This window comes from Pantherophis guttatus, chromosome 11 (genome assembly GCF_059756535.1).
Source record: "Pantherophis guttatus breed Tessera chromosome 11, ASM5975653v1, whole genome shotgun sequence".
NCBI lineage: Eukaryota > Metazoa > Chordata > Lepidosauria > Squamata > Colubridae > Pantherophis > Pantherophis guttatus.
In genome coordinates this window covers 4815182-4837825 of record NC_142073.1, presented here as the reverse complement: position 1 = coordinate 4837825, position 22644 = coordinate 4815182, and the positions used below count along the sequence as shown (strand labels likewise).

The 22644-nt window shown below is 41.8% G+C and overlaps 1 protein-coding gene across 5 annotated transcripts in view; it reads left to right on the top strand.

Annotated features, from left to right (window-relative positions):
- Positions 1–22644, top strand: part of FTO (FTO alpha-ketoglutarate dependent dioxygenase) — a 173600-nt gene that overhangs the window by 19409 nt on the left and 131547 nt on the right. For all 5 annotated transcript variants that reach the window (XM_087876958.1, XM_087876960.1, XM_087876959.1 and 2 more), the window contains exons 2-3: positions 14890–14967; positions 19773–20433. In XM_087876958.1, coding sequence (XP_087733084.1) covers positions 14890–14967; positions 19773–20433 — 739 coding nt within the window. The remainder of the gene's footprint in view (positions 1–14889; positions 14968–19772; positions 20434–22644) is intronic.

Here is a 22644-nt window from a genome sequence, read left to right as displayed (position 1 = left end):
TGTGTTTTGTTGAGATTTTCTTCCTAGAATAACTAGTAGGTGTTAGAAGAAGGAACGGCTCACTAAAAGAAACCCGTTTGGTGTTAAGGGGCGCTTAAAGATTGAGACAGATAGTTCAGTAATCAAAACCATGTTATTCTTTTTAAGTGTTTTGTTTATTGTTTTTAATTAATGGGGCCAAATTTATATATGTATATTTTAACTGTATTTTAATATTTGTATTTGATGTTTTTACTTGGCTGTTCACCGCCCTGAGTCCTCAGGGAGAAGGGCGGTATACAAATTCAAAAATAAAAATAAATAAATAAATTCAATTCCATCAATCTACAACTGGATATACAGTAGACTCAAATACATGGGTATTTATACTGCGCATTTTAATTATAAATAGGTAAAGGTAAAGGTTCAATAGGTAAACTTTGAAGAGTACAGTTCTCAGAAGTCTAATATGGAATCGGTGCTTTTTCTGGATATTTGAATTGGCAAATTATAAGAGCCCTGGTGGCATAGGCTAACTCTGCCGACTGCCAGGAGTTCGATCCCGACCGGCTCAAGGTTGACTCAGCCTTCCATCCTTCCGAGGTGGGTAAAATGAGGACCCAGATTGTTGGGGGCAAGAGGCTGACTCTGTAAACTGCTTAGAGAGGGCTAAAAAGCACTGTGAAGCGGTATATAAGTGCTATTGCAGTTATTACTATTCAAAGAAGTTTTGGGATGGGATAGTTTTAATGGGGAATATTGTCTCCTTGACATTTTTGTACCAAAATTAATACGATGCCCGTTAAAGCATTTTTGGTAATATTAATAAATTAGTTTCAGTCTGACCGTATTGTCAATATTACCCGAAAATGCTTTTTCAGAATATTGGAAAGCACAATATGTATCGGAAATGCATCATAAAAAGCTATTTTTATAGTTAATCTGAACAGAGAATAAAAGATGGGGAAATGAGTTCTATAAACCATGTGGGAATGATGATTTATAGAAAACGGATACCAAAGAAACGTGAAATGTGAATAGGTATTTTATTGTTACTTTTAAAAGTGTAATGCTGGCTCTCGTGCAATAAACCTGATTGAATTTAATGTCCTCACATGTTGAACAAGTAAATGTTTGTTAATACTGAAACAAAATGACATTTTTATTGTTTAATGTGTTTTGTCAATAAAAGAGAAAAATCATAGGATATATGATTTTATCTATACAAAATCTATTCTAGAATTTGGTTGTCTGTTTGATGTTTATAATAAATGCTGACTTTTTTGAACTGGGGAAACATACTGGCTTTTCCAATAGTAATTTCAGCTCTCTAATCTAAGCCATCATTATGTTTTGAACAGTCTATTATCTAAATGTTGGGTTAATTTCTCATGCATGATGTTTTTAGAGACATAAACAGACAAAGCCATGTTTCTCTGTTCAGTCTCTCTCATCATCTGATCTACATCTGCCAGCTTGTGGTTCTATCTCAGAGCAACTTGGGGTGTAGATGTAATAATTGAAGTTAAATCTTAATTTAGTACTACAGACTATGGAGCACAGCTCATTATGAGACTTGAGTCATAGGTGGAACTCCATTGATTGTCCATTCTTGCATGTCATGGTTAATTTGTAGTTTTGGACTGTAGCTTAGCATGGGCCTTGGACCTTGGCCATGTTGGTTGGAGTTGATAACCTCTGGAGTCTGTAACTTAGAAGGTTTCTTGTTTATCTCTTGTGAAATTCGGGATAATTCCCTCAGTCCTAGAGGAGATCAACCCTGACTGCTCTTTAGAAGGCCAGATCCTGAAGATGGAACTCAAATACTTTGGCCACCTAATGAGAAGGAAGGACTCACTGGAGAAGAGCCTAATGCTGGGAACCACTGAGGGCAAAAGAAGAATGGGACGGCAGAGAACGAGGTAGCTGGATGCAGTCACTGAAGCAGTCGGTGTGAGATTAAATGGACTCCAGAGGATGGTCGAGGACAGGAATGCCTGGAGGAACGTCCATGGGGTCACGATGGGTCGGACATGACTTCACAACTAACAACAACAACAAGAACAACCACATATATGGTTGATATCTCGATACATTGACTTCAATATCTAGTATTTCCTAGTTCGCGTGTCTTCTATGATCTAGACTTCTGAGCTAGATTGTGCTGGGCAAAGCTATCCTGAATATTCCTACCATCTTGAAAACCCAAGTCTCGTGTTTCAGTCCATCTTTCTCCATGTTGTGTGCATGACAGTGTCAATGGTTTGTGGTTCCATCCTTGATTGTACGCTCCATCTAAAGTGGCCTTTTTGGTGTAAAGGTTGAAGTTTCTTAGCACGTCACTAGGTGGCATTAAAACTTTGCTTTATCAAGCGAATTCTTTCAACCTCCTTCACAAGACTCCAGTTCTTTAAGGTGTCAGGGATAAGGGCATAGTGTAATATATTCATCTCCATCCAAGGAAGTCATTTAATGCCCCAAAACATGTTCCTCTCACAGCTCTGGGCTGTTAACTCTGCTTATTTGGTATAATAATTAGCAGAATTGCTCACTAACAGGGGCACTTAATACCACCTCACATTTTTTCACCGATGTTTGTGTACGTGACAGATTGTGCATTCTGTAAATAAAATGAAGTGGGTCGGAACCGAAGGCCTGTATGACACCGTTATTTTCCGCTCCGTCATGTTTCGAGTGGGTGTACATTAACCTCTTCCTGGAGTTTTAAACAAAGTCTTAACGCAAACAAAGTTTGGGGTTTTTTGTGTAAAAGGATGGGGAAGATGTCCAAGTGGAGTTAATTTTTCAACTTGGGTGGAAAGAAGAGAAAATAAAAGAGGAGGAAAAAAAAGTAGACTCTACAAGTCGTTTAACACACATAAAAAACTTTTAAGGTTCTAAAACATATAAATCGAACCAATCAATCAATCAATCAATAAATAAATAAATAATAAGCCCTGTTATTTAAATCATGAAGAAATTCCCTCCCTCCTTTGCATTTTACTGATAGTTTAGATCTTACATAGACTTGATATTGAAACTTAAAACTGGAGAAGGACTTGATAGGCAGACTGTATTACGGAAGTATGTTCCGACTTTAACAGTTAAGAGTCACACAGAGAATTCTGCTTTTTTCTCCTCCCCCCCCCCCCCTTTACTGGTTCTTATTTAATTTGATGAGAATTTATTTCAAGGAAATTTGCTTGAGTGGAATGTGATGTTCTGGCACTTAGTTCATAATGAGATGGCCAAAGGGGCAGGTATGCGTATATGCGCAAATGCCTTGTCTTCCTTTGCACTGCAATTTATTCTATATTCTGCAGTTTCTGAGTTTTCCGCTCTGTCCTGAAGGATCTCTTTTCACCAAAGATGTTCTGGTTTCCTTGCGGTTTCATTCATGTTTATTTTAGGCAATCCGTTTGTACGGTCACCCATCTCAACAGGTGACGATGAGGATGATACACAGAAAATATGTGTGAGAAATCTGTAAAGTTGTGGCGGAATGTAGTCTGGATTCCCAGGAGGGAGGGGCTGCTTCCTGGAGGGGGGAAGAGGCAGCAGAACCTGGAATGTCTGCTAGGCAGTAGGACAGGGCAGGGTCAGACCCTCCCTAGAAATTCACAGAGTATAGCTATAGTTATCGCAGATATAGCTGCAGATATTGCAGATCTAGTTATTGTCTTAGTCTGGCAAGATTCTGTCTACCGGCAAACAACAATAAAGCAACCACTCTGAAGTAACTCCATGTATTGTTTTATGGAGCCTGACCAGCTTTTTTATGTCAATAAACCCTCTCCCCTGCACCAAAGGAGTGTGAAAGAACAACCTGACCTAAACAGTGTGCAGGATTGGTGTTTGCATAAAGAAATAAATATCAAGATAGCATGCACAATGGTTAAAATGCAGTATTGTAGGCTAACTCTGCCCACTAACCGGAGTTCGATACTGACCAGCTCAAGGTTGACTCAGCCTTCTATCCTTCCGAGGTTAGTAAAATGAGGACCTAGATTGTTGAGGGAAATATTGTAAACACTTGAAGAGGGCTGTAAAACCACTTAGAGAGGGCTGAAAAGCACTATGGAGTGGTATATAAGTCTAAGTGCTATTGCCCTCCCTCCCTCCCTCCCTCCCTCCCTGCCATGGTGACACAGTGGCTAGAATGCAGTATTGCAGGCAAACTCTGCCCACTGCCTGGAGTTTGATTCTGGTCGGCTTAAGGTTGACTCAGCCTTCCATCCTTCCGAGGTGGGTAAAATAAGGACCCAGATTGTTTGGGGGCAAGATGTGACTCTGTAAACCACTTAGAGAGGGCTGTAAAACACTCCGAAGGTCTAAATATTCTAATGCTATTGCTATTAACCCCGTTGTTTTTAATGTGTGTGTTGAGTATCGGTTCCGTGAAGACTATGGCAAGCAAGTCTATATGGTGCTCCACTCATCCAGAGCATCTTTGAGGATGCAGCATGCCAGAACGAAAAGTGTTGTTGAACTGTAGTTGAACCATAAGAATTTAATCAACATTTTCTTTTACAAGTTCACCCTAAAGTGTGTGATGCAAATAAGAAAGGAGGGGTAAGGCTTTGATTGTGCAATCACACCCTCCTTAATTTTTTTAACCCGCAGCTGTGGATGCTCCTGGTTCTACTTTTTTTAATCTGTTATTCTTCTTTTACTTTTATTTCCTTGGGAGTTACATGGAGAAGGAAAAGTGAATCATCCTATGAGCTTCTGTGGTTGGTATTGGACTTCAGTATTGGTCTTCATGGTTTCAGCCCAACTCTGTAACTACTGAACTACACTGCTTCGTGGCCTTGCTTGCTACGGCCATTGTGACCTTCTCAATAAAACAATTCAGTATATCTCTTGGTCTTCATAAATTACCAGGTCATCCAGGTGTTCCAATAGATTGACCTGGAATGGCCTGGAAATAAATGATGTGGTTTCCCACTGATCCCAAGTTAAAAATTGTTGAGGTCTACTTCAATGTTGGATAGCTCCTGGATGGTTCAGGTTGGCCTTCGAAATAATATTTACCAGATACAAAGAAGCACAGTAGCAATCTGTGTCCTCTTACAATCTTGGAACGGTATTTAACTTTGCTCCACTTCCAAAGTTCAGAAGCGTCGCTGAATTAATTAATTCCTTCTTAGCATCTGGTCAATAATTAAAGTTGCAGCAGTTTTAAAAGCGTTGACTTCCCATTCCCACATACACGGAAACAAAGCATCGTTCGGCTGGTTGTATCCCTCTTGGTGAACCATCCAGGCGTCCTAGAAAAGGGATAGATCTTTCTAAGAGCTGTGGTGGCACAGTGGTTAGAGTGCTTATTTGTACCCTGTGACTATCATTAAGTGTTGTACCTTATGATTCTTGATGAACGTATCTTTTCTTTTTATGTATATGCACCAAAGCCAAATTCCTTGTGTATCCAATCACACTTGGCCAATAAAGAATTCTATTCTATATAATCATATTTTTCCATCAGAGAATGTGTGTCAGTTCATACCTTTGTTAAAATGAATACATTGACAAGCCTCATTTATAAGAAAGAAGAGAAAGAAAGAAAAAGAAAGAAAGAAAGAAAGAAAGGAAGGAAGGATTAGGGAAGGAAGGAAGGAAGGAAGGAAGGAAGGAAGGAAGGAAGGAAGGAAGGAAGGAAGGAAGGAAGGAAGGAAGACATTGTTGAGCTTCTTTGTTCCCAGTTCCAGATTTCCAAGAAATTCAGTTGCAGCATCTGGATTAGAAAGTTAGATGTAAACAGAACCTAAAACATATTCTCATAGCGAACCATTAGGGCAGTGTTTCTCAACCTTGGTAGCTTGAAGATGGGTGGACTTCAACTCCCAGAATCCCCCAGCCAGCAGCGCTGGCTGGGGGATTCTGGGAGTTGAAGTCCCCCCATCTTCAAGCTTCCAAGGTTGAGAAACACTGCATTAGAGTGTTGATTCGCAGTCACAGAGTCTTTACCCAATAAAGTAAGGAAGGGTTAATGCATGTTCTTTTTTCTCTCTTCTGGAAAAAAAAAATACATTCTATGTAGTTATCCCAATGAAGTTAGGCATTCCTTGATCTCATTCACGATGGATGAGATAACTTGGGGCGATTTCACATTGGGCCTCACGCTGGCGAGAGGTGAAAAACTTGGCAGGAGGCAGCCATTTTGTAACTATGAAGATGTTCAAGCACTATGTAATGGGCCTGACAGCCAGTATATGTGGGATTTAATGCTCCGGCTGCTTATTGATCTTCTCTTTAGCCAACGGTGTGGACAGAAGCAACAGCACTTAGCACCTATTCTTAGACCACCGAGCATCTTCAGAACAATCCTCAAAGGCGACTTTGCAAAAATGGCCCCCTGGGATGAAGATGAAGGTTTTAAAAAAAAACTGTAAAGAATTTAGGGAAATTTTTCTTTATGGAATCGGAGTGAACTTTGGCGCCGTTCGTTCTTAAAGATTTGTTTCGTTTTTCCGTTTGAATTCAAGATCAACGCAAGCGACAGCTGCCAAAAGTTCAGAGTTTTAACTCCAGAGGTTGAACATCGTCACCCCTGTGCCAGACATAGCAACGTATTATTGGAGTCGGCAAATATTTGGGGATGATCCATCACGAATGCAGCTGACTTTCCATTTGGATGAAGGTTCGAGCATCCAGAGTCAGAATTGCAACGGGGGAAACAGGATGGTCAAAACGAAGCATCTGATCGTTATGAATGCAATTGAGTTTTGTAAGGTTGGTGACCTACGAAACACCAGAAGATGTTTTCACGCTGAAAATAATCCCGTTACTTTCACACCACTTTGACACTTATATGTCAGTGATGGCGAACCTTTTTGGCACCGAGTGCCCAAACCGGAATGCACATGCATGTACATGAGCTGGAGCTCTGGAAACCAGCTGGCTGGTGCATGCATGCTTGTTTTTCAGCTGTTTTTGGCTGTTTTTGGGGCTGTTTTCAGGCCATTTTTCAGGCTGTTTTCAGGCCATTTTCCAGAGGTTTTTTTTTTTTTTTTGAGCCATTTTCAGGCTGTTTTCCGGGTCATTTTCAGACTGTTTTTCTGGCCAAAAATGGCCTGAAAATGGCCCCAAAACAGCCTGAAAACAGCCCGAAAAAGGCCCAGAAACCGCCTGAAAAACAAGCTGTTTTTTGGCAGTTTTTTGGCAGTTTTTCGGTGCTCTGGCTCCCACAAAGACCAGCTGGTGACGGCGTGTGTGCCCACAGAGAGGGGTCTGTGCGCTACCTCTGGCACGCGTGCCATAGGTTCACCATCATAGCTATATGTAATAAGTATCTTTCTTGGTAAGGGTATGAGAAGAGAACAAAGAGAACTCAAAGCCCTTAAAATTGTAGAACCACAGGTTCGTAGAGTTATATGGGGGCTTTTGAATCCAGCCTTCTGCTCATTGCAGGTAGTCCTTGGTTACAACAGTTAGTGACTGCCGGGAGTTACAACGGCACTGAAAAAAGTGATTTAGGACCATTTTTCACACTTACGACCTCATGGTCACGTGACTTAACATTCGGATGCTTGACAGCTGGTTCATATATACGACGGTTGCAGCGTCCCGGGATCAAGTGATCCTCTTTTGTGACCTTCTGACATACAAAGTCAACGGGGGAACCCGGATTCACTTAACGACCCTGTGACTCATTTAACAACAACTTCGGAGATTCCCTGAACAAGTGTGGCAAAGAAAAGCCGTAAAATGGAGCAAAACTTGCTTAACAAATGTCTCACTCAGCAACCTCAATTCTGGGCTCAATTGTGGTCGTACGTCGAGGACTACCTGTACAGAAATTTCCCTTCCCCTCTAGCTTCTTGAGAAGTTTGCACTCCGAACGAGTTAGCGGGTAGAGTGGTATTTATAGACCAATGCGGGGAAAGTTAATCAGTAATGGATTCAGCCTGCAAGCTTGGATGAATTTCAATATGTAGAATAGTTTTCATGTTATTAGCCTGATTGACTTTCTATCAGACAAGCCAGCGCAAGTATATTTCAATAGTTACAGAACTGAGAGGATCAGCCAGGAAGGCCCAAAGTATACACGAGGCAACAGGATCAATCCCAGCCTGACAAAATTACATTTGAAGTTCATTCTAGTAATCTGCAATCGTGCCAAAAAGCAGACATCGCCGCAGAGTTGTGAAGCTTATTATCCCCCTGGGAACTTCTTTGGTGTGAAGATAAATAAAAAGGGAGCACAGGGTTTGCTGGGAAACTGCTATTTTCTTTGTATTCATTGAATTCTTGAGACAACTTCACCCTTTTAAATCAACCGTGGGGGAATGTCGTTTGTCAGCGGTACACCTGTGGGTTGCTTTGCAAAAAAAATTGCAGACAAGCAGGAAAGGATTGCAGTAGCAATAACACTTAGATTTATATACCGCTTCACAGTGCCTTTACAGCCCTCTCTAAGCGGTTTACAGAGTCAGCCTCTTGCCCCCAATGATCTGGGTATTCATTTTACCCACCTCAGAAGGATGGAAGGCTGAGTCAACTTTTGAGCCGGTCAGGATCGAACTACTGGCAGTGGGCAGAGCCAGCTTGCAATATGGCATTCTTACCATTGCACAAGGAAGGAAGGAAGGAAGGAAGGAAGGAAGGAAGGAAGGAAGGAAGGAAGGAAGGAAGGACTGGCAATAGCACTTGGACTTATATACTGCTTCACAGTGTTTTTACAGACCTCTCTAAACGGTTTACAGAGTCAGCCTCTTGCCCCCAACAATCTGGGTCCTCATTTTATTGACATCAGAAGGATGGAAGCCTGAGTCAACTTTTGAGCTAGTCAGGCTCAAACTCCTGGCAGTGGGCAGAGCTAGCTTGCAATATAGCATTCTTACTATTGCGCTAACAAGGAAGGAAGGAAGGAAGGAAGGAAGGAAGGAAGGAAGGAAGGAAGGAAGGAAGGAAGGAAGGAAGGACGGACTAGCAGTAGCACTTAGACTTATATACTGCTTCACAGTGCTTTTACAGACCTCTCTAAGCGGTTTACAGAGTCAGCCTCTTGCCCCCAACAATCTGGGTCCTCATTTTATTGACATCGGAAGGATGGAAGCCTGAGTCAACTTTTGAGCTAGTCAGGATCAAACTCCTGGCAGTGGGCAGAGCTAGCTTGCAATATAGCATTCTTACCATTGCACTAACAAGGAAGGAAAGAAGGAAGGAAGGAAGGAAGGAAGGAAGGAAGGAAGGAAGGAAGGAAGGAAGGAAGGAAGGAAGGAAGGAAGGAAGGACGGACGGACTAGCAGTAGCACTTAGACTTATATACCGCTTCACAGTGCTTTTACAGCCCTCTCTAAACGGTTTACAGAGTCAGCCTCTTGCCCCCAACTATCTGGCTCCTCATTTTACCCACCTCAGAAGGATGGAAGGCTGAGTCAACCTTGAGCCTGGTGAGATTCAAACTGCCAAATTGCAGGCAGCCGGCAGTCAGCAGAAGTAGCCTGCAGTACTGCACTCTAACCACTGCGCCACCGCAGCTCTTAAATGTTGGATGCCCAACATGTTAGTGTTGTGACCATGATCCATCTGTTAATCTGAAAATAAACTGTATGTTAGGTACTCTTGCAAGCCACAGATGGTCTGTGGAATTACTCTTAGAAAGTGTGATGGAATGGGTCTCCTTGATCCTTCTCCAGTGGGGCAAATAGACAAAAGAAACATGCTCCCCCCCACTTTTCCAGAAACTATTACTACGTTGTGAGGTCCTTGGTGCTCTCTCAGCTTGCCTGTTTTCGTGCAGATGTTTCATTACCAAGCTAGACAACATCAGTCGGATGATGTTACTTAGTTTGGTAATGAAACATCTACAAGGAAACAGCCAAGTTCAAGAAGCGCGAAGCATCCCACACTTCAATCCCGAGCTCAAAATATTCTCTTCTGTCGGTATGACTGTATTGCTTGAGTCGCTTATTAGTCATTTGACTAATTGATGATTTCTTTCGTGCAGTCTCAGTGCAAATTTGCTTCTGCCACACCTTTTTGTATCACTGGCAATTGGGGATGTGCATGACAGTTATGGCATGGGACGTACTAGATGTTACTGCAAATTTGACATTGCATTTTTGATTGCAGACGCAATTCTAAAGTACGGTTGTGCAGTTACATATTTTTTTTAAAAAAAGTCTGCTCCCTTTTTCTAGTTTCCAGAAAGACTCCTGGCCATGCTTGCTAAAATTGAGGTCAAGAGTTTCTGTAATTTTGAGGTGGGAAATGCATGAGGACTATAGAGGAAGTGCTAAAATAGGCATAACACTTCTGGATGTGTGAGTGCACAAAGAACTTTCAGCTCCAGGAAAACATGGAAATCTTAAGTTGTCCTCATATGCACGATTGATTGATTGATTGATTCCTTCCACCTTGCGATATCACCATACCCATTCAAGCTTTGGACCATTAAAAGTTTCCCAGTCCTGATGAAGCGTAACTTTTAATTGAATCAAGGACTCTGGAAAAGTGTGATTTGTATATAACGTTCATTATCAACCCTTAGTAGTAGAATATATAGAATAGAATAGAATAGAATAGAATAGAATAGAATAGAATAGAATAGAATAGAATAGAATAGAATAGAATAGAATAGAATAGAATAGAATAGAATTCTTTATTGGCCAAGTGTGATTGGACACACAAGGAATTTGTCTTTGGTGCATATGCTCTCAGTGTACATAAAAAGACAAGATACATTCGTCAAGAATCATAAGGTACAACACTTAATGATAGTCATAGGGTACAAATAAGCAATCGAATCATACTAGAAAACAATATCAATATAAATCGTAAGGATACAAGCAACAAAGTTATAGTCATACATGGGAAGAAATGGGTGATAGGAACGATGAGAAGATTAATAGTAGTGCAGACTTAGTGAATAGTTTGACAGTGTTGAGGGAATTATTTGTTTAATAGAGTGATGGCGTTTGAGAAAAAACTGCTTGTGTCTAGTTGTTCTGGTGTGCAGTGCTCTATAGCGTCATTTTGAGGGTAGGAGTTGAAACAATTTATGTCCAGGATGTGAGGGGTCTGTAAATATTTTCACAGCCCTCTTTTTGACTCGTGCAGTATACAGGTCCTCAATGGAAGGCAGGTTGGTAGTAATATCCATCAGCAAAGAGCTGCGTTCTTTGGGGTCCATAGTGTTGGGCCTGAGTCACAACACTACATGAATGTTGAATCGGATGGCCTATTTATGCTCTAAAACAGCTTCCTGAATTTTCCCCATCACCGTGCTTTGTCGGCATTTGAGAAGAAAACAATTTCGGTCTTTTTGCCCAAAGAATAAATTTTTCACATTATTTTGTCATAAGTGCTTTTGAGCAGCTAAATGGGCTACCGCACTGTTCCCTTTGGGGGAAACCTTACAAAACCTGAAATTTGGCTTTCAATTAAGTTTCTGTTGACACAGGTGAAAGGGTAATCATCCATTTCGGATGCTGGCAAGCAGACAGGGCGATACGCAACATCTGTGTTGTATAATCTTGACAATTAGGAGGAAGAGGGAAGAAAAGGAAACACTTGGGTGCCAGGAGGATTTCTAGCTCTCGAGTGAAATAAATAGATGTTTTTTGTTTTGTTTTGAACATAAAGCATAAAACCCTCCTGGGAAAAGCAAAATCCTGACGCTAGACTGATTTCTTGTTGTCTGTAAATCAACACATAATGATTCACACATATTTTCATTTGTTAGGCTAATATTAGGAGTGTAAGTTGAGTGCATTTGTAGGGGAACCAGCCCGGGGTGAAATCCAACAGGTTCTGACAGGTTCTGGAGAAGCGGTAGTGGAAATTGATGACCTTGTACATGAGCTTGTAGATGACCCTACATGACTTTGTAGATGACGCTCACTCTGTCAAGGACCTTGGAGTACTCATTTCTAAAGATCTAAGTGCCTGAGCCCACTGTAACAACATTGCCAAAAAGGCATTAAGAGTTGTTAATCTAATCTTGCGTAGCTTCTTCTCTGGTAATGTTGTACTACTAACTAGCGCATACAGAACATTTGCTAGACCAATTCTCGAATACAGCTCATCTGTCTGGAACCTGCGCTGCATATCAGACATAAATACAATTGAGAGAGTTCAGAGATATTTTACTAGAAGAGTCCTCCATTCCTCTAACCCCAATAAAATACCTTATGCCACCAGACTCCAAATTTGGGCTTAGATAATTTAGAACTATTCCAACTTCAGTCTGACCTAAGCATAGTACATAAAATTATCTGCCACAATGTCCTTCCTGTCAATGACTACTTCAGCTTCAACCACAACAATACACGCGCAAATAATAGATACAAACTTAAGGTAAACCGCTCCAAACTCGATTGCAGAAAATATGACTTCAGTAACAGAGTGGTCAATGCCTGGAATACACTACCTGTCTCTGTAGTTTAATCCCAACCCCCCCCCAAAACTTTAACCTTAAACTGTCTACTGTTGACCTCACCCCATTCCTAAGAGGTCTGTAAGGGGTGTGCATAAGTTTACCAGTGTGCCTACCGTCCCTGTCCTAAAACTCCTTTTTACTTACTCTTTTCATGTATTCAAATTACGTTTATACTTTTACCTGTTATCTTATATATGCTTGATAAATAAATAAATAAATAAATTACATTTTGAGCAGTTTGGAGAACTATGAGTCGTGGCTAATCATAAAACATTTTGAGAATCCAATAAAGACTAAAAAAGTTGTTTACAGTGGAATTCTGGAGTTCTAGAAAATGTAGTTTGAATATTGTGGCAATAGACTTACATTTCTGTGGTCCTTAGAACTCTGAGCTTGGCTGTTTTCTTGCAGACATTTCATTGCCCAGCTAGGTAACATTATCAGTGCTACACAAGGGTGAAAACCAGCGAGTTCTGACAGGTTCTGGAGAACCGGTAGCGGAAATTTTGAGTAGTTTAGAGAACCAGCAAATACCACCTCTGGCAAGTCCCAGAGTGGGGTGGGAATGGAAATTTTGCAATATCCTTCCCCCAGGAGTGGGGAGGGAATGGAGATTTTGCAGTATCCTTCCCCTGCCATGCCCACTAAACCACACGACGCCCACCAAGCCACGCCCACAGAACCAGTAGTAAAGAAAATTTAAATTTCACCACCGAACCAACCCCAACACTGGACTCTCTTCTTTTGATTGAAGTTGTGGATGCTCCAACACTGGAAGTTTTGAAGAAGAGGTTGGGCAACCCTTTGTCCGACATAGGATAGGGTTTTGTGCCTGAGAAGGCGGTTGGGATTAGAAGACCTTCAAGGTCCCTTCCAACTCCGTCCTTCTATTTCTTTCTTATCACAGCATTTCCTAGGGATCAGAACGCAAAACTTTTGGCTCATTGGAACACGGAACCCTTGCATCCTTTCTGAGTTTTGACTGGGACTGTTTTGTTCCGTGTTTAAAACAAAACTTATTTTTCATTTCCTGCACACCCTTCGAAGAATGCCTGAAGGTGTCAACATTGACTTCAAGCACAGCAATACCCCACCAGACAATCTCGCAAGCAATTCACTTTTCTATTTTTATTTTCCGCATGGAGAGTATTTTTTAGATATATAAAAAATGCACCCAGCGAGAAAAAAACTGGGGAAAAAGTGAGACGAGCAGATGCAACCCTGGTTATTTGAAAGTATTTTTTTTTTAAATTTGGACAAGGCCATTCTTTACCCCCATTAAACGTGCATTTTAAAATCTGCACGGCGCTTATTTTTGTCGGGGAATTAATTTCTGTTTCTGAAAGCTCTTGATCCGTTGAGATTTTGCAAGCATGGTGTATATCCAGGCGCATTGCAGGCGCATAAACACGTTATCAACCAACCGGTTGGTGAAACAGGCACTCTCTCCCCAAGACTGCCCCCACCCCTTTTGTTTTCCATTTTATTTTGGTGGAATCTGCAAGTGGCTTGATGTATTTGACACATGTGTGACAGCTCCCTGCATATGAGAAGAGCTGTGTGTTAGACTACCCCAGCTGTGTGTGCGTTTGTCTGCACATCAAGCCTGAGAGCACCCGCTTAGTCAGATCTGACAATCACATGTGAGCCGGTATTACTTCCACTCCAGAGTGCATTTTAATGCCAAGAGCTTAACATTTGACAAAGAAATTGTCAGGATATAGTGCTACCCCGCACTTGAGAAATATCCTCACTCTACTAGCTCAATATTCTTTTATTGTACATACATAAACATTGCTCCTTCTGAACTTTCCTTTCCTTTCCTTTCCTTTCCTTTCCTTTCCTTTCCTTTCCTTTCCTTTCCTTTCCTTTCCTTTCCTTTTCCTTTCCTTTCTACCTTTTCTTTTCCTTTCCTTTCCATCCTTTCCTTTCCTTTCCTTTTCACCTTTTCCTTTCCTTTCCTTCCTTTCCTTTCCTCCCTTTCCTTTCCTTTCCTTTCCTTTCCTTTCCTCTCCTCTCCTCTCCTCTCCTCTCCTCTCCTCTCCTCTCCTCTCCTCACCCTACCCCTCCACCCCTTTCCCTTCCCTTCCCCATCTCTTTATCCCCCTCCCTCCCTCCCTCCCTCCTTCCTTCCTCCCTTTCCCTCTTCCTCTCTCTCTCTCTCTCTCTCCTCTTTCTCTCTCTCTCCCTCTCCCTCTCTGGCCAATAAACTCATCCAATAGTTGCTGCTTTCTTGACTTTTTGGAGGCTTTTTATGCCTGACTCATATTTTCACTGTTGGTTTGATCTCTGATATCACTTTATCGGGTTGAAATCACACTACTTCTATTTACTCTCAAATTATGTGATATTGGGGAGGTGGAATCTTTTACTTGTATTGTACATTTGCTCTTTTCACTATTCACATGTTGAATGGTCTACAGGTTTGCTCTGTTTACATAATGTTTGTAAAAAAAAATCTGGAGAGCTTTTAATAGAGGTTTTGAATCTTACTCACCTTCATATAATTGTTCTTGTCTTTGTAGAAACGAAAACTTCTGAATGAACTTGGTGAGAGCTGCCTTCCATATTTGACGCCAAAAGACGCTGGCTTCTATCAACTGGTAATATTCAAAAGATCAGCGTAACATATTTTGAGAAACCTTAACAATGCATTTGTTTGTCTTTTCTTTCCTTTTACATCTTGTTCTTCAGCTCCCTACTTAGGGAGAGAACAAGAGGAAACTTCCCAACTTAAAACTGGTTAAACAAATATCTCCAAGTGGATTAAAGGAGAACAATGAAAGGTGATCTGGTTTTAATGCATGGTTTAAGAAGGCCTTTGTTTCATTTTCTCTTCATTGGCAAAGTAAATAAACTTAAGGTGGTTGCCCACACCTGAAGCTTGTGGTCTTCACCTTTCTTGGTGTCTCCTCTGCGAATGCAGTAGCGGGTATATGGGATGTCTCAATTACGAAGGTGAGTTTGAAGAGAAAGGGACGTGATTCAGAAGAGTTTGACTAGATCTGGATAAATGTCTCCGTCCTAGTAAGATAAGAAACCTGGGCCAGAGAAGAATATGAATAGACATAAATCCATACTGGTAGAAAAAAAGGAGGAGTTATTGAAGAAATGGAAAAAAGTGTGCAAACTTTTTCTTCAACAGTTTGGACAAATATGAAACACATGGGAAAACGTGGGTAAGTTCTATCCAATTAAGTAGGAACATACTGAATGAAAGACATAAAAATGAACCTTTTTCTCAGTTTGAACAGCTACGGCAGGAGTTCCTACATTATAGCCATGTCAACTTTTCTTATGTTGACATGTGGTCGAAAGATGCATTTTTAATGGGCCCCACCTTCTCCCCACCCCCCACTGTTACAGGAAGAAAAGAGCAGGGTTTTTTGCCTTTTTCTTTCTAAAGATTGATGGAAGAGGGTTATTCTTTTTTACAGCAGTTGAAAATTTATCACTTAACATATGTTGAGAAAAGTTATGTAATTCAGATTTAGACATTATGTTTTACCTAAAAAAAAACATCTCAGGTCTATTGAAATAGGATTAAAAAGACCCCAATCTAAAATTATGGAGAATTTCCACCAATTTGGCATTCTTAAAAATGTTGAGTTTGTTGAGTATTTGGAGAGTTACTCTCTTAAGTTATCTAGAAGGTATCAGGTTAGGAGTCTACTGTCCACTGGGCAGTTCGAAAGCAGGCAAATGGCAAGTAGATAAATAGGCACCACTTTGGTGGGAAGCATTCTGTGCACCTTGGTGTATAGTCATGCTGGCCACATGACCATGGAAAATGTCTTCGGACAATAAATAGAATAGAATAACAGAGTTGGAAGGGACCTTGGAGGTCTTCTAGTCCAACCCCCTGCTTAGGCAGGAAACCCTACACCACTTCAGACAAATGGTTGTCCAACATCTTAAAAACTTCCAATGTTGGAGCATTCACAACTTCTGGAGACAAGTTATTCCACTGATTAATTGTTCTAACTGTTGGGAAATTTCTCCTTAGTTCTAAGTTGCTTCTCTCCTTAATGGGTTTCCACCCATTGCTTCTTGTCCTGCCCTCAGGGACTTTGGAGAATAGCTTGACTCCCTCTTCTTTGTGGCAACCCCTGAGATATTGGAACCCTGCTATCATGTCTCCCCTAGTTCTCCTTTCATCAAACCAGACATACCCAGTTCCAGCAACTGTTCTTCATATGTTTTAGCCTCCAGTCCCCTAATCATCTTTGTTGCTCTTCTCTGCACTCTTGCTAAGAAATGGAGGCCAGAAGAAATGGAAATGAGCACTAACCTCCTAGAATCAGACACAACTGGACAAAGAAACATTTACCTTTTACAGGAATGGCTAAAAGTGCTTAGTATAGCATCCAAGCAAGACATTAAAAATGGAAGAATATAATAAAGTTAAAGGTTTTTTTTTCTTTTTATGCCCTTGTAATTCCTTGATTACGGGTGGAGTTGGGGTGACTGAACAGAGCTGAGCATTTACTGGCCGGATGCCCTTCCTGACCCCTACATGGAGTTCACAGCAGATATTTTCTCTTTGCGCGTTGATAGCAGATATTTTCTCTTCACTTGACAGCGAGTGTCTTCACGTCTCGGTCACCACGCTGTTCAATACCAATAAAACATTTTTTTGGGTCATTTTTAATGACCCTGTAATCCCTTGCGGGGTGGAGTCTGGGCAACTGAATGGAGCTGAGTATTTATTGGCCGGATGCCTTTCCTATCGCCAATGTGGAGTTATATTCAGCAGATATATTCTCATTGTGCCCTGAGAGAGAAATACCTGTCTCTACCTAGGATAGAACTCACAGCCTCCTGATTGTGAGACGAGAGCTCCACCTCTAGGCCACCGTGCCACTCCTTACCAATAAAACATACAACAGCATAATATTATGGGATGGTATTTTCCAAGATGGCCTCTCCTCCATTTAGGTTAAGTTGGAAGATGCCAAACAAAAGACTTTAAAAAAGAGACTTTCTTAGTTTGAACAGATGCAGCAGCCGTTCTTACTTAAGGATCTTTTTAGGACTTGGTCTCCATGTAGGTAGAGGTCATCAAGTTGGACCTCCAAATCGGGAAGTCTGCCATTTAGAAATGTCTTCAATTTCTTGATCCAAATCTTATTATCTCCCCATAGAGAACTGGGGCGCCACCCTTGTTTGCCCAAAGTTGGCTTGGCAGAGTTTGTGGCTCCTGTTGTCACTTGAATGACAAGGTCATCTTGACTTGAAGAAAACAAAAACAGAGAAGGTGGTAGTATGATTTCTAGACGGCTAAAAATATATCGTCTGACCTTGGGTTGCTCCGGGAGTGTTAGATTTTGTTCTGGCATAATGTTAAAAAAATTAAGCCTGAAAACTTTTATGTGCTTTTTTTTGGGTGGGTGAGGGGAAGATCCATTTATGATCTGTGTGAAAAAAAGGGGATGACCTTTAATATTAGCTGTCACAGATAACAGCAGAAGTGACGTAATTTTTGTTCCTTCAGTCAATAAAAATGTCCCGTATGCACCTGATGATGTCCTTCCTTCCTTCCTTCCTTCCTTCCTTCCTTCCTTCCTTCCTTCCTTCCTTCCTCCCTCCCTCCCTCCCTCCCTCCCTCCCTCCCTCCCTCCCTTTCTCTGTCTGTCTGTCTTTCTTCCTTCCTTTCTCTTCCTTCCTTCCTCTTTATTTCTTTCCTTCCTTCCTTCCTTCCTTCCTCCCTCCCTCCCTTCCTTTCTCTTTCTGTCTGTCTGTCTTCCTTCCTTTCTCTTTCTTTCTTTTCCTTCCTTCCTTCCTTCCTTCCTTCCTTCCGTCTGTCTTTCTTCCTTCCTTTCTCTTCCTTCCTTTCTCTTCCTTCCTTCCTTCCTTCCTCCCTCCCTCCCTTCCTTTCTCTTTCTGTCTGTCTGTCTTCCTTCCTTTCTCTTTCTTTCTTTTCCTTCCTTCCTTCCTTCCTTCCTTCCTTCCTTCCTTCCGTCTGTCTTTCTTCCTTCCTTTCTCTTCCTTCCTTTCTCTTCCTTCCTTCCTTCCTTCCTTCCTCTTTCTTTCTTTCTTTCTTTCTTTCTTTCTTTCTTTCTTTCTTTCTTTCTTTCTTTCTGCCTTCCTTCCTTTCTCTTCCTTCCTTTTTCTTTCTTTTTCTCCCTCCCTCCCTCCTTCTTTCTTTCTTTCTTCCTTTCTTTTTCTCTTTTTCCTTTCAACGTTTCTTTGTCTTCTGATCTCTTAATGTTTTCCTTATGTAGGACAAAGCAGGATGCCTGGCTAGAGAATGAAAGAAGCCCTGATTGGTATTTTAAGATGATGTGTTAGAAATGTGTTTCCATTTCCTCTTTTCTTTTCTTCTTTTCTAAAAAAATTCTTTCAAAGCACTGAAACCAGGCAGGCAGTGTTTAAGATGTATTAATAGGATGCTTAACTTCACAAGTCCAAAAGTAGTACACTTTTATCTCTTATTATAAAGTAATGTTTCTTTCAGTCACCAGATAGGCAGCCTTCAACATGACCACAACTGAGCCTGTAATTTGTTGCAGTTAAGTGTGTTTTGCCCCATTTTATGACCTTTCTTGCCCCGGTTGTTAAGTGAATCACTGTAAGTATTAAATTAGTAACCTGGTTCAGTGAATCTGGTCTCCCCATTGACTTTGCTTGTCAGAAGGTCGCCAAATGTGAGCCAGTTGCCAACCCTCTGAATTTTGATCATGTGACCCTGGGAATTCTGCAACCGTCGTTAAGTGTGAAACCAATTATATGTCACCTTTTTCCAGTGCCGTTAAAACTTTGGACCAGCAGTGAAATCAACATACAACAAATACTATGTTTCAGTTACCAAACAGCCCTCATTGGCTGACCTGTTGCTATGCCCTATTCCAGTTCATGAATATACTCTGACAGTCTGAAAATTTTGGGGAGGGGACCACTGAGTTTGGCACCTTGTCATGGACAGATCCCTCTCCGATTGCTATGGACTTTCACACTATGATCCCTCTCTGCCCTGAGGAAGCCCTAGTAGATCAGTTTGTCCAGGGTCTCTAACGGATCCATGGGTTTTCAGAGGGCACTTGAGCAGTTTCCAAATGATCAGATGTCTCGAAGGTACTTTATCAAAAGGGAACAGGATTCTTTTTTTGTTTTTCCTTGAAGACCTTTCACTTCTCATCCAAGAATCTTCTTCAGTTCTGAAGAAGTTGAACTGAAGAAGCTTCTTGGATGAGAAGCGAAATGTCTTCAAGGAAAAACAAGGAAAGTCCAGTTGTTTCTTGACAATAAAAAATACTTTTGGGACAACCATGACCTGGATGACTGAGAATCTTCATAGACAAAGGATCAGATGGGTAATTCAGTTGAAATATTTATAATATAACATTCCCTCCATCATAAGCATCAAATAAGTGATCAGAATGATTTATTTTTTTCCTTTTCTTTTTAGTGGAAGACTAAATATTCCAAACTTATCCTCAAGAACTCGGAGAAGATCCCTCAAGACCTTCACGAAGAAGTCCAAAAGGCCTTTTTCGCTTTACGGAAGCATGTTTGTTTCTTCCAAGATCTCGTGAGGATCAAAGGGAGGGATTTTGTTACCCCCGTATCTCGCATATTAATCGGGAACCCAGGGTGCACTTACAAATATTTGAACACAAGGTTATTTACAGTCCCTTGGCCCACGGAAGGCTACGACATCAACTATTCAAATCCTGAAATATCCCTGGCTTGTAATGCCTTAAGCAGGCTTAATGACTACTTGCAGAGAGAAACTTTGCTGGCTTTGCAAGAGCAGGATTTGGCCGAGACAACAGGAATGCAGGATTTACCCTTCGGGGACGGGAATCAAGATGACGCTAGTAACATTACCGAGTTGGAAGCTGTTTTGCAAGATCAAAACCCTTCCCCGGTCCCGAAGACTGACTCCACCGTCCTGAAAGAGAGAACATCTTACAACCTGACGTTATTAAATTATATGGATCCCGAGAAAATGCCGTCCTTGAAACTGGAGCCCTATTTTGGCATGGGGAGAATGGCTGTGAGTTGGCACCACGATGAAAATCTAATGGAAAGGTCAACAGTGGCGGTCTACAGTTACAGCAGGGAAGGTGGGTTGAGCAGTTGAGTGGCAAGCAAGTTAACAAAGTCAATCTTGTTTGAAGGTGGAGGTGGGGGGGGCAATTTTCTGTAAGCAAAAGCTGTTTTGGCCTTCAGGCTCGGGTGCCCCAGGAAACCCCCCAGAAAAACTTAAAAAACTGGTGGGACCGTGAGAAGAAAAATGAGCAGACCCAGGGCAAAAACGTAACTTGATCTCATTAAGGTTTTTTTGTAGGAACATCAACTTAAGTACAGTTAGTATGCTTCTCAACCTCCAGATTCTCCATCCTCCATGTCATGGTTGTCCCAAAGGTGCTTTTTCAAGAGGCAACTGGACTTTCCGGTTTTTCTTTGAAGAAGTTTCTCCTTCTCGTCCAAGAAGCTTCTTCAGTGTTTGTGAACGTGTGTGTGTGTGTAATATTATTATGGCATCTACCGATAAAAGAGTCTATGGCCGTGATGGCGAACCTGTGGCACGCGTACCACAGGTGGCACGTGGAGCCATATTGGTGGGCACGCGAACTCAGCTCCAGCACGCATATGTGCACTGGCCAGGTGATTTTCAGGTCTTCTGGGCCCACCAGAGGACAGGAAACAGGCTGTTTCTGACCTCCAGAGGGCCTCCGGGGGGAGTGGGGAAAGCCCATTTTTCATTCTCCCCAGGCTTCAGAGGCTTTTTAGGAGCCTGGGGAGGGTGAAAACAGCCTTCCCCACCCCCACGGAGGCCCTCTGGAGGGCGGAAATGGCCCGTTTGCTGACTTCCAGTCCTGGCCCACCGTGCCATCACGTGCCAAAAGGCGGGGGGGGGGGTCGTGCGCACATGCACTGGGGGGTCAGGGCACATAGAATTATGGGTGTGGGCACGTGCGACACCCCTCTGCGCTCCCCCCCCCCCCGCTTTTGGCACGCGATGGCAAAAAGGTTAGCCATCACTGGTTTATGGAGATTCTCCATCATTCAGGTCCTGGTTGTCCCAAAGGTACTTTTTCAAGAGGCAACTGGACTTTCTGGTTTTTCTTTGAAGACGTTTCTCCTTCTCATCCAAGAAGCTTCTTCAGTGTTTGTGTTTGTGTGTGTGTGTGTGTAATACATATTATTATGGCATCTACCGATAAAAGAGTCTATGGAGATTCTCCATCATTCAGGTCATGGTTGTCCCAAAGGTGCTTTTTCAAGAGGCAACTGGACTTTCTGGTTTTTCTTTGAAGACGTTTTGCTTATATTTTTGAGGCGGGGAGGAAAGATGGAAGAATAAAAGAGAAAAAAAAGAAGGCAGTCAAACAGAGAGCTGGGTGATTTTGCTACCCCTGGGCTTATCTTGAGCACTTTTAAGTGGACTAAAAAGTTACTATAATTAAACTGCTGGTCAGGAGCCAAGGAAACCAAACCCCTACAATCTCTGTGCCACATTTTCTCACAGATCCGTATTTCCAAGGCGTCTACTCTGTGTCTGTGTGTGTTAGAGCCAACATGACACCTTCTTCTGTTGGACTTGATTTGTGAGTGACGGGCTTGTTTCAATCTTTTCTCCTTTCTTTGCACAGAGTATGCAAGCCACAGTATGCTGTAGCATGGGAAGAAATCTATCTTTGTTTCGTGCAACCTCGTGTGGATTCTTGTCCCAACATGTGAAACTTGCTATGGTCCTGTGAGATGCCATAGCTTGGAAAATGGGGGTCTTCTACATGGAGGAGTAAGGGTGCAGGAGTTTCAGTACAAGGCGGTGTAATCGTGGGTAGTTGCTCTGAGTCACCTTTACCTCTTTCGCATATCTGAACAGGAAAACAAAAACTTGTTAGCACCATGATGGACTAAGGAAGCCACAATGGGACGTATATCATGATAGAACGTGCTGTGAACATCTTTAGATTAGATCAAGGAAGTTGAAGCTGTGTTGTAAGTCTGTGGAGATTGTCGGTCCTCCAGGTCATGGTTGTCCCAAGAGACAACTGGACTTTCTGGTTTTTCTTTGAAGACGTTTCGCTTCTCATCCAAAAAGCTTCTTTAGTTCTGACTGGATGGTGGGGAATGGAAGGATTTATACTCCTTGCAGACAGCTGGTCATTTGCATTCTTTTAGAGGGTCATTGAGGCCACTTGGAGGTTGTATCATGAAACAAACCCATCAGGACAGGATTCATATCATAGCAAGTGCTATGAATGAAGCTTTGATGCACTTTTTAACGTTTTTTACCATACAATCAATCAATTAACAAACAAACA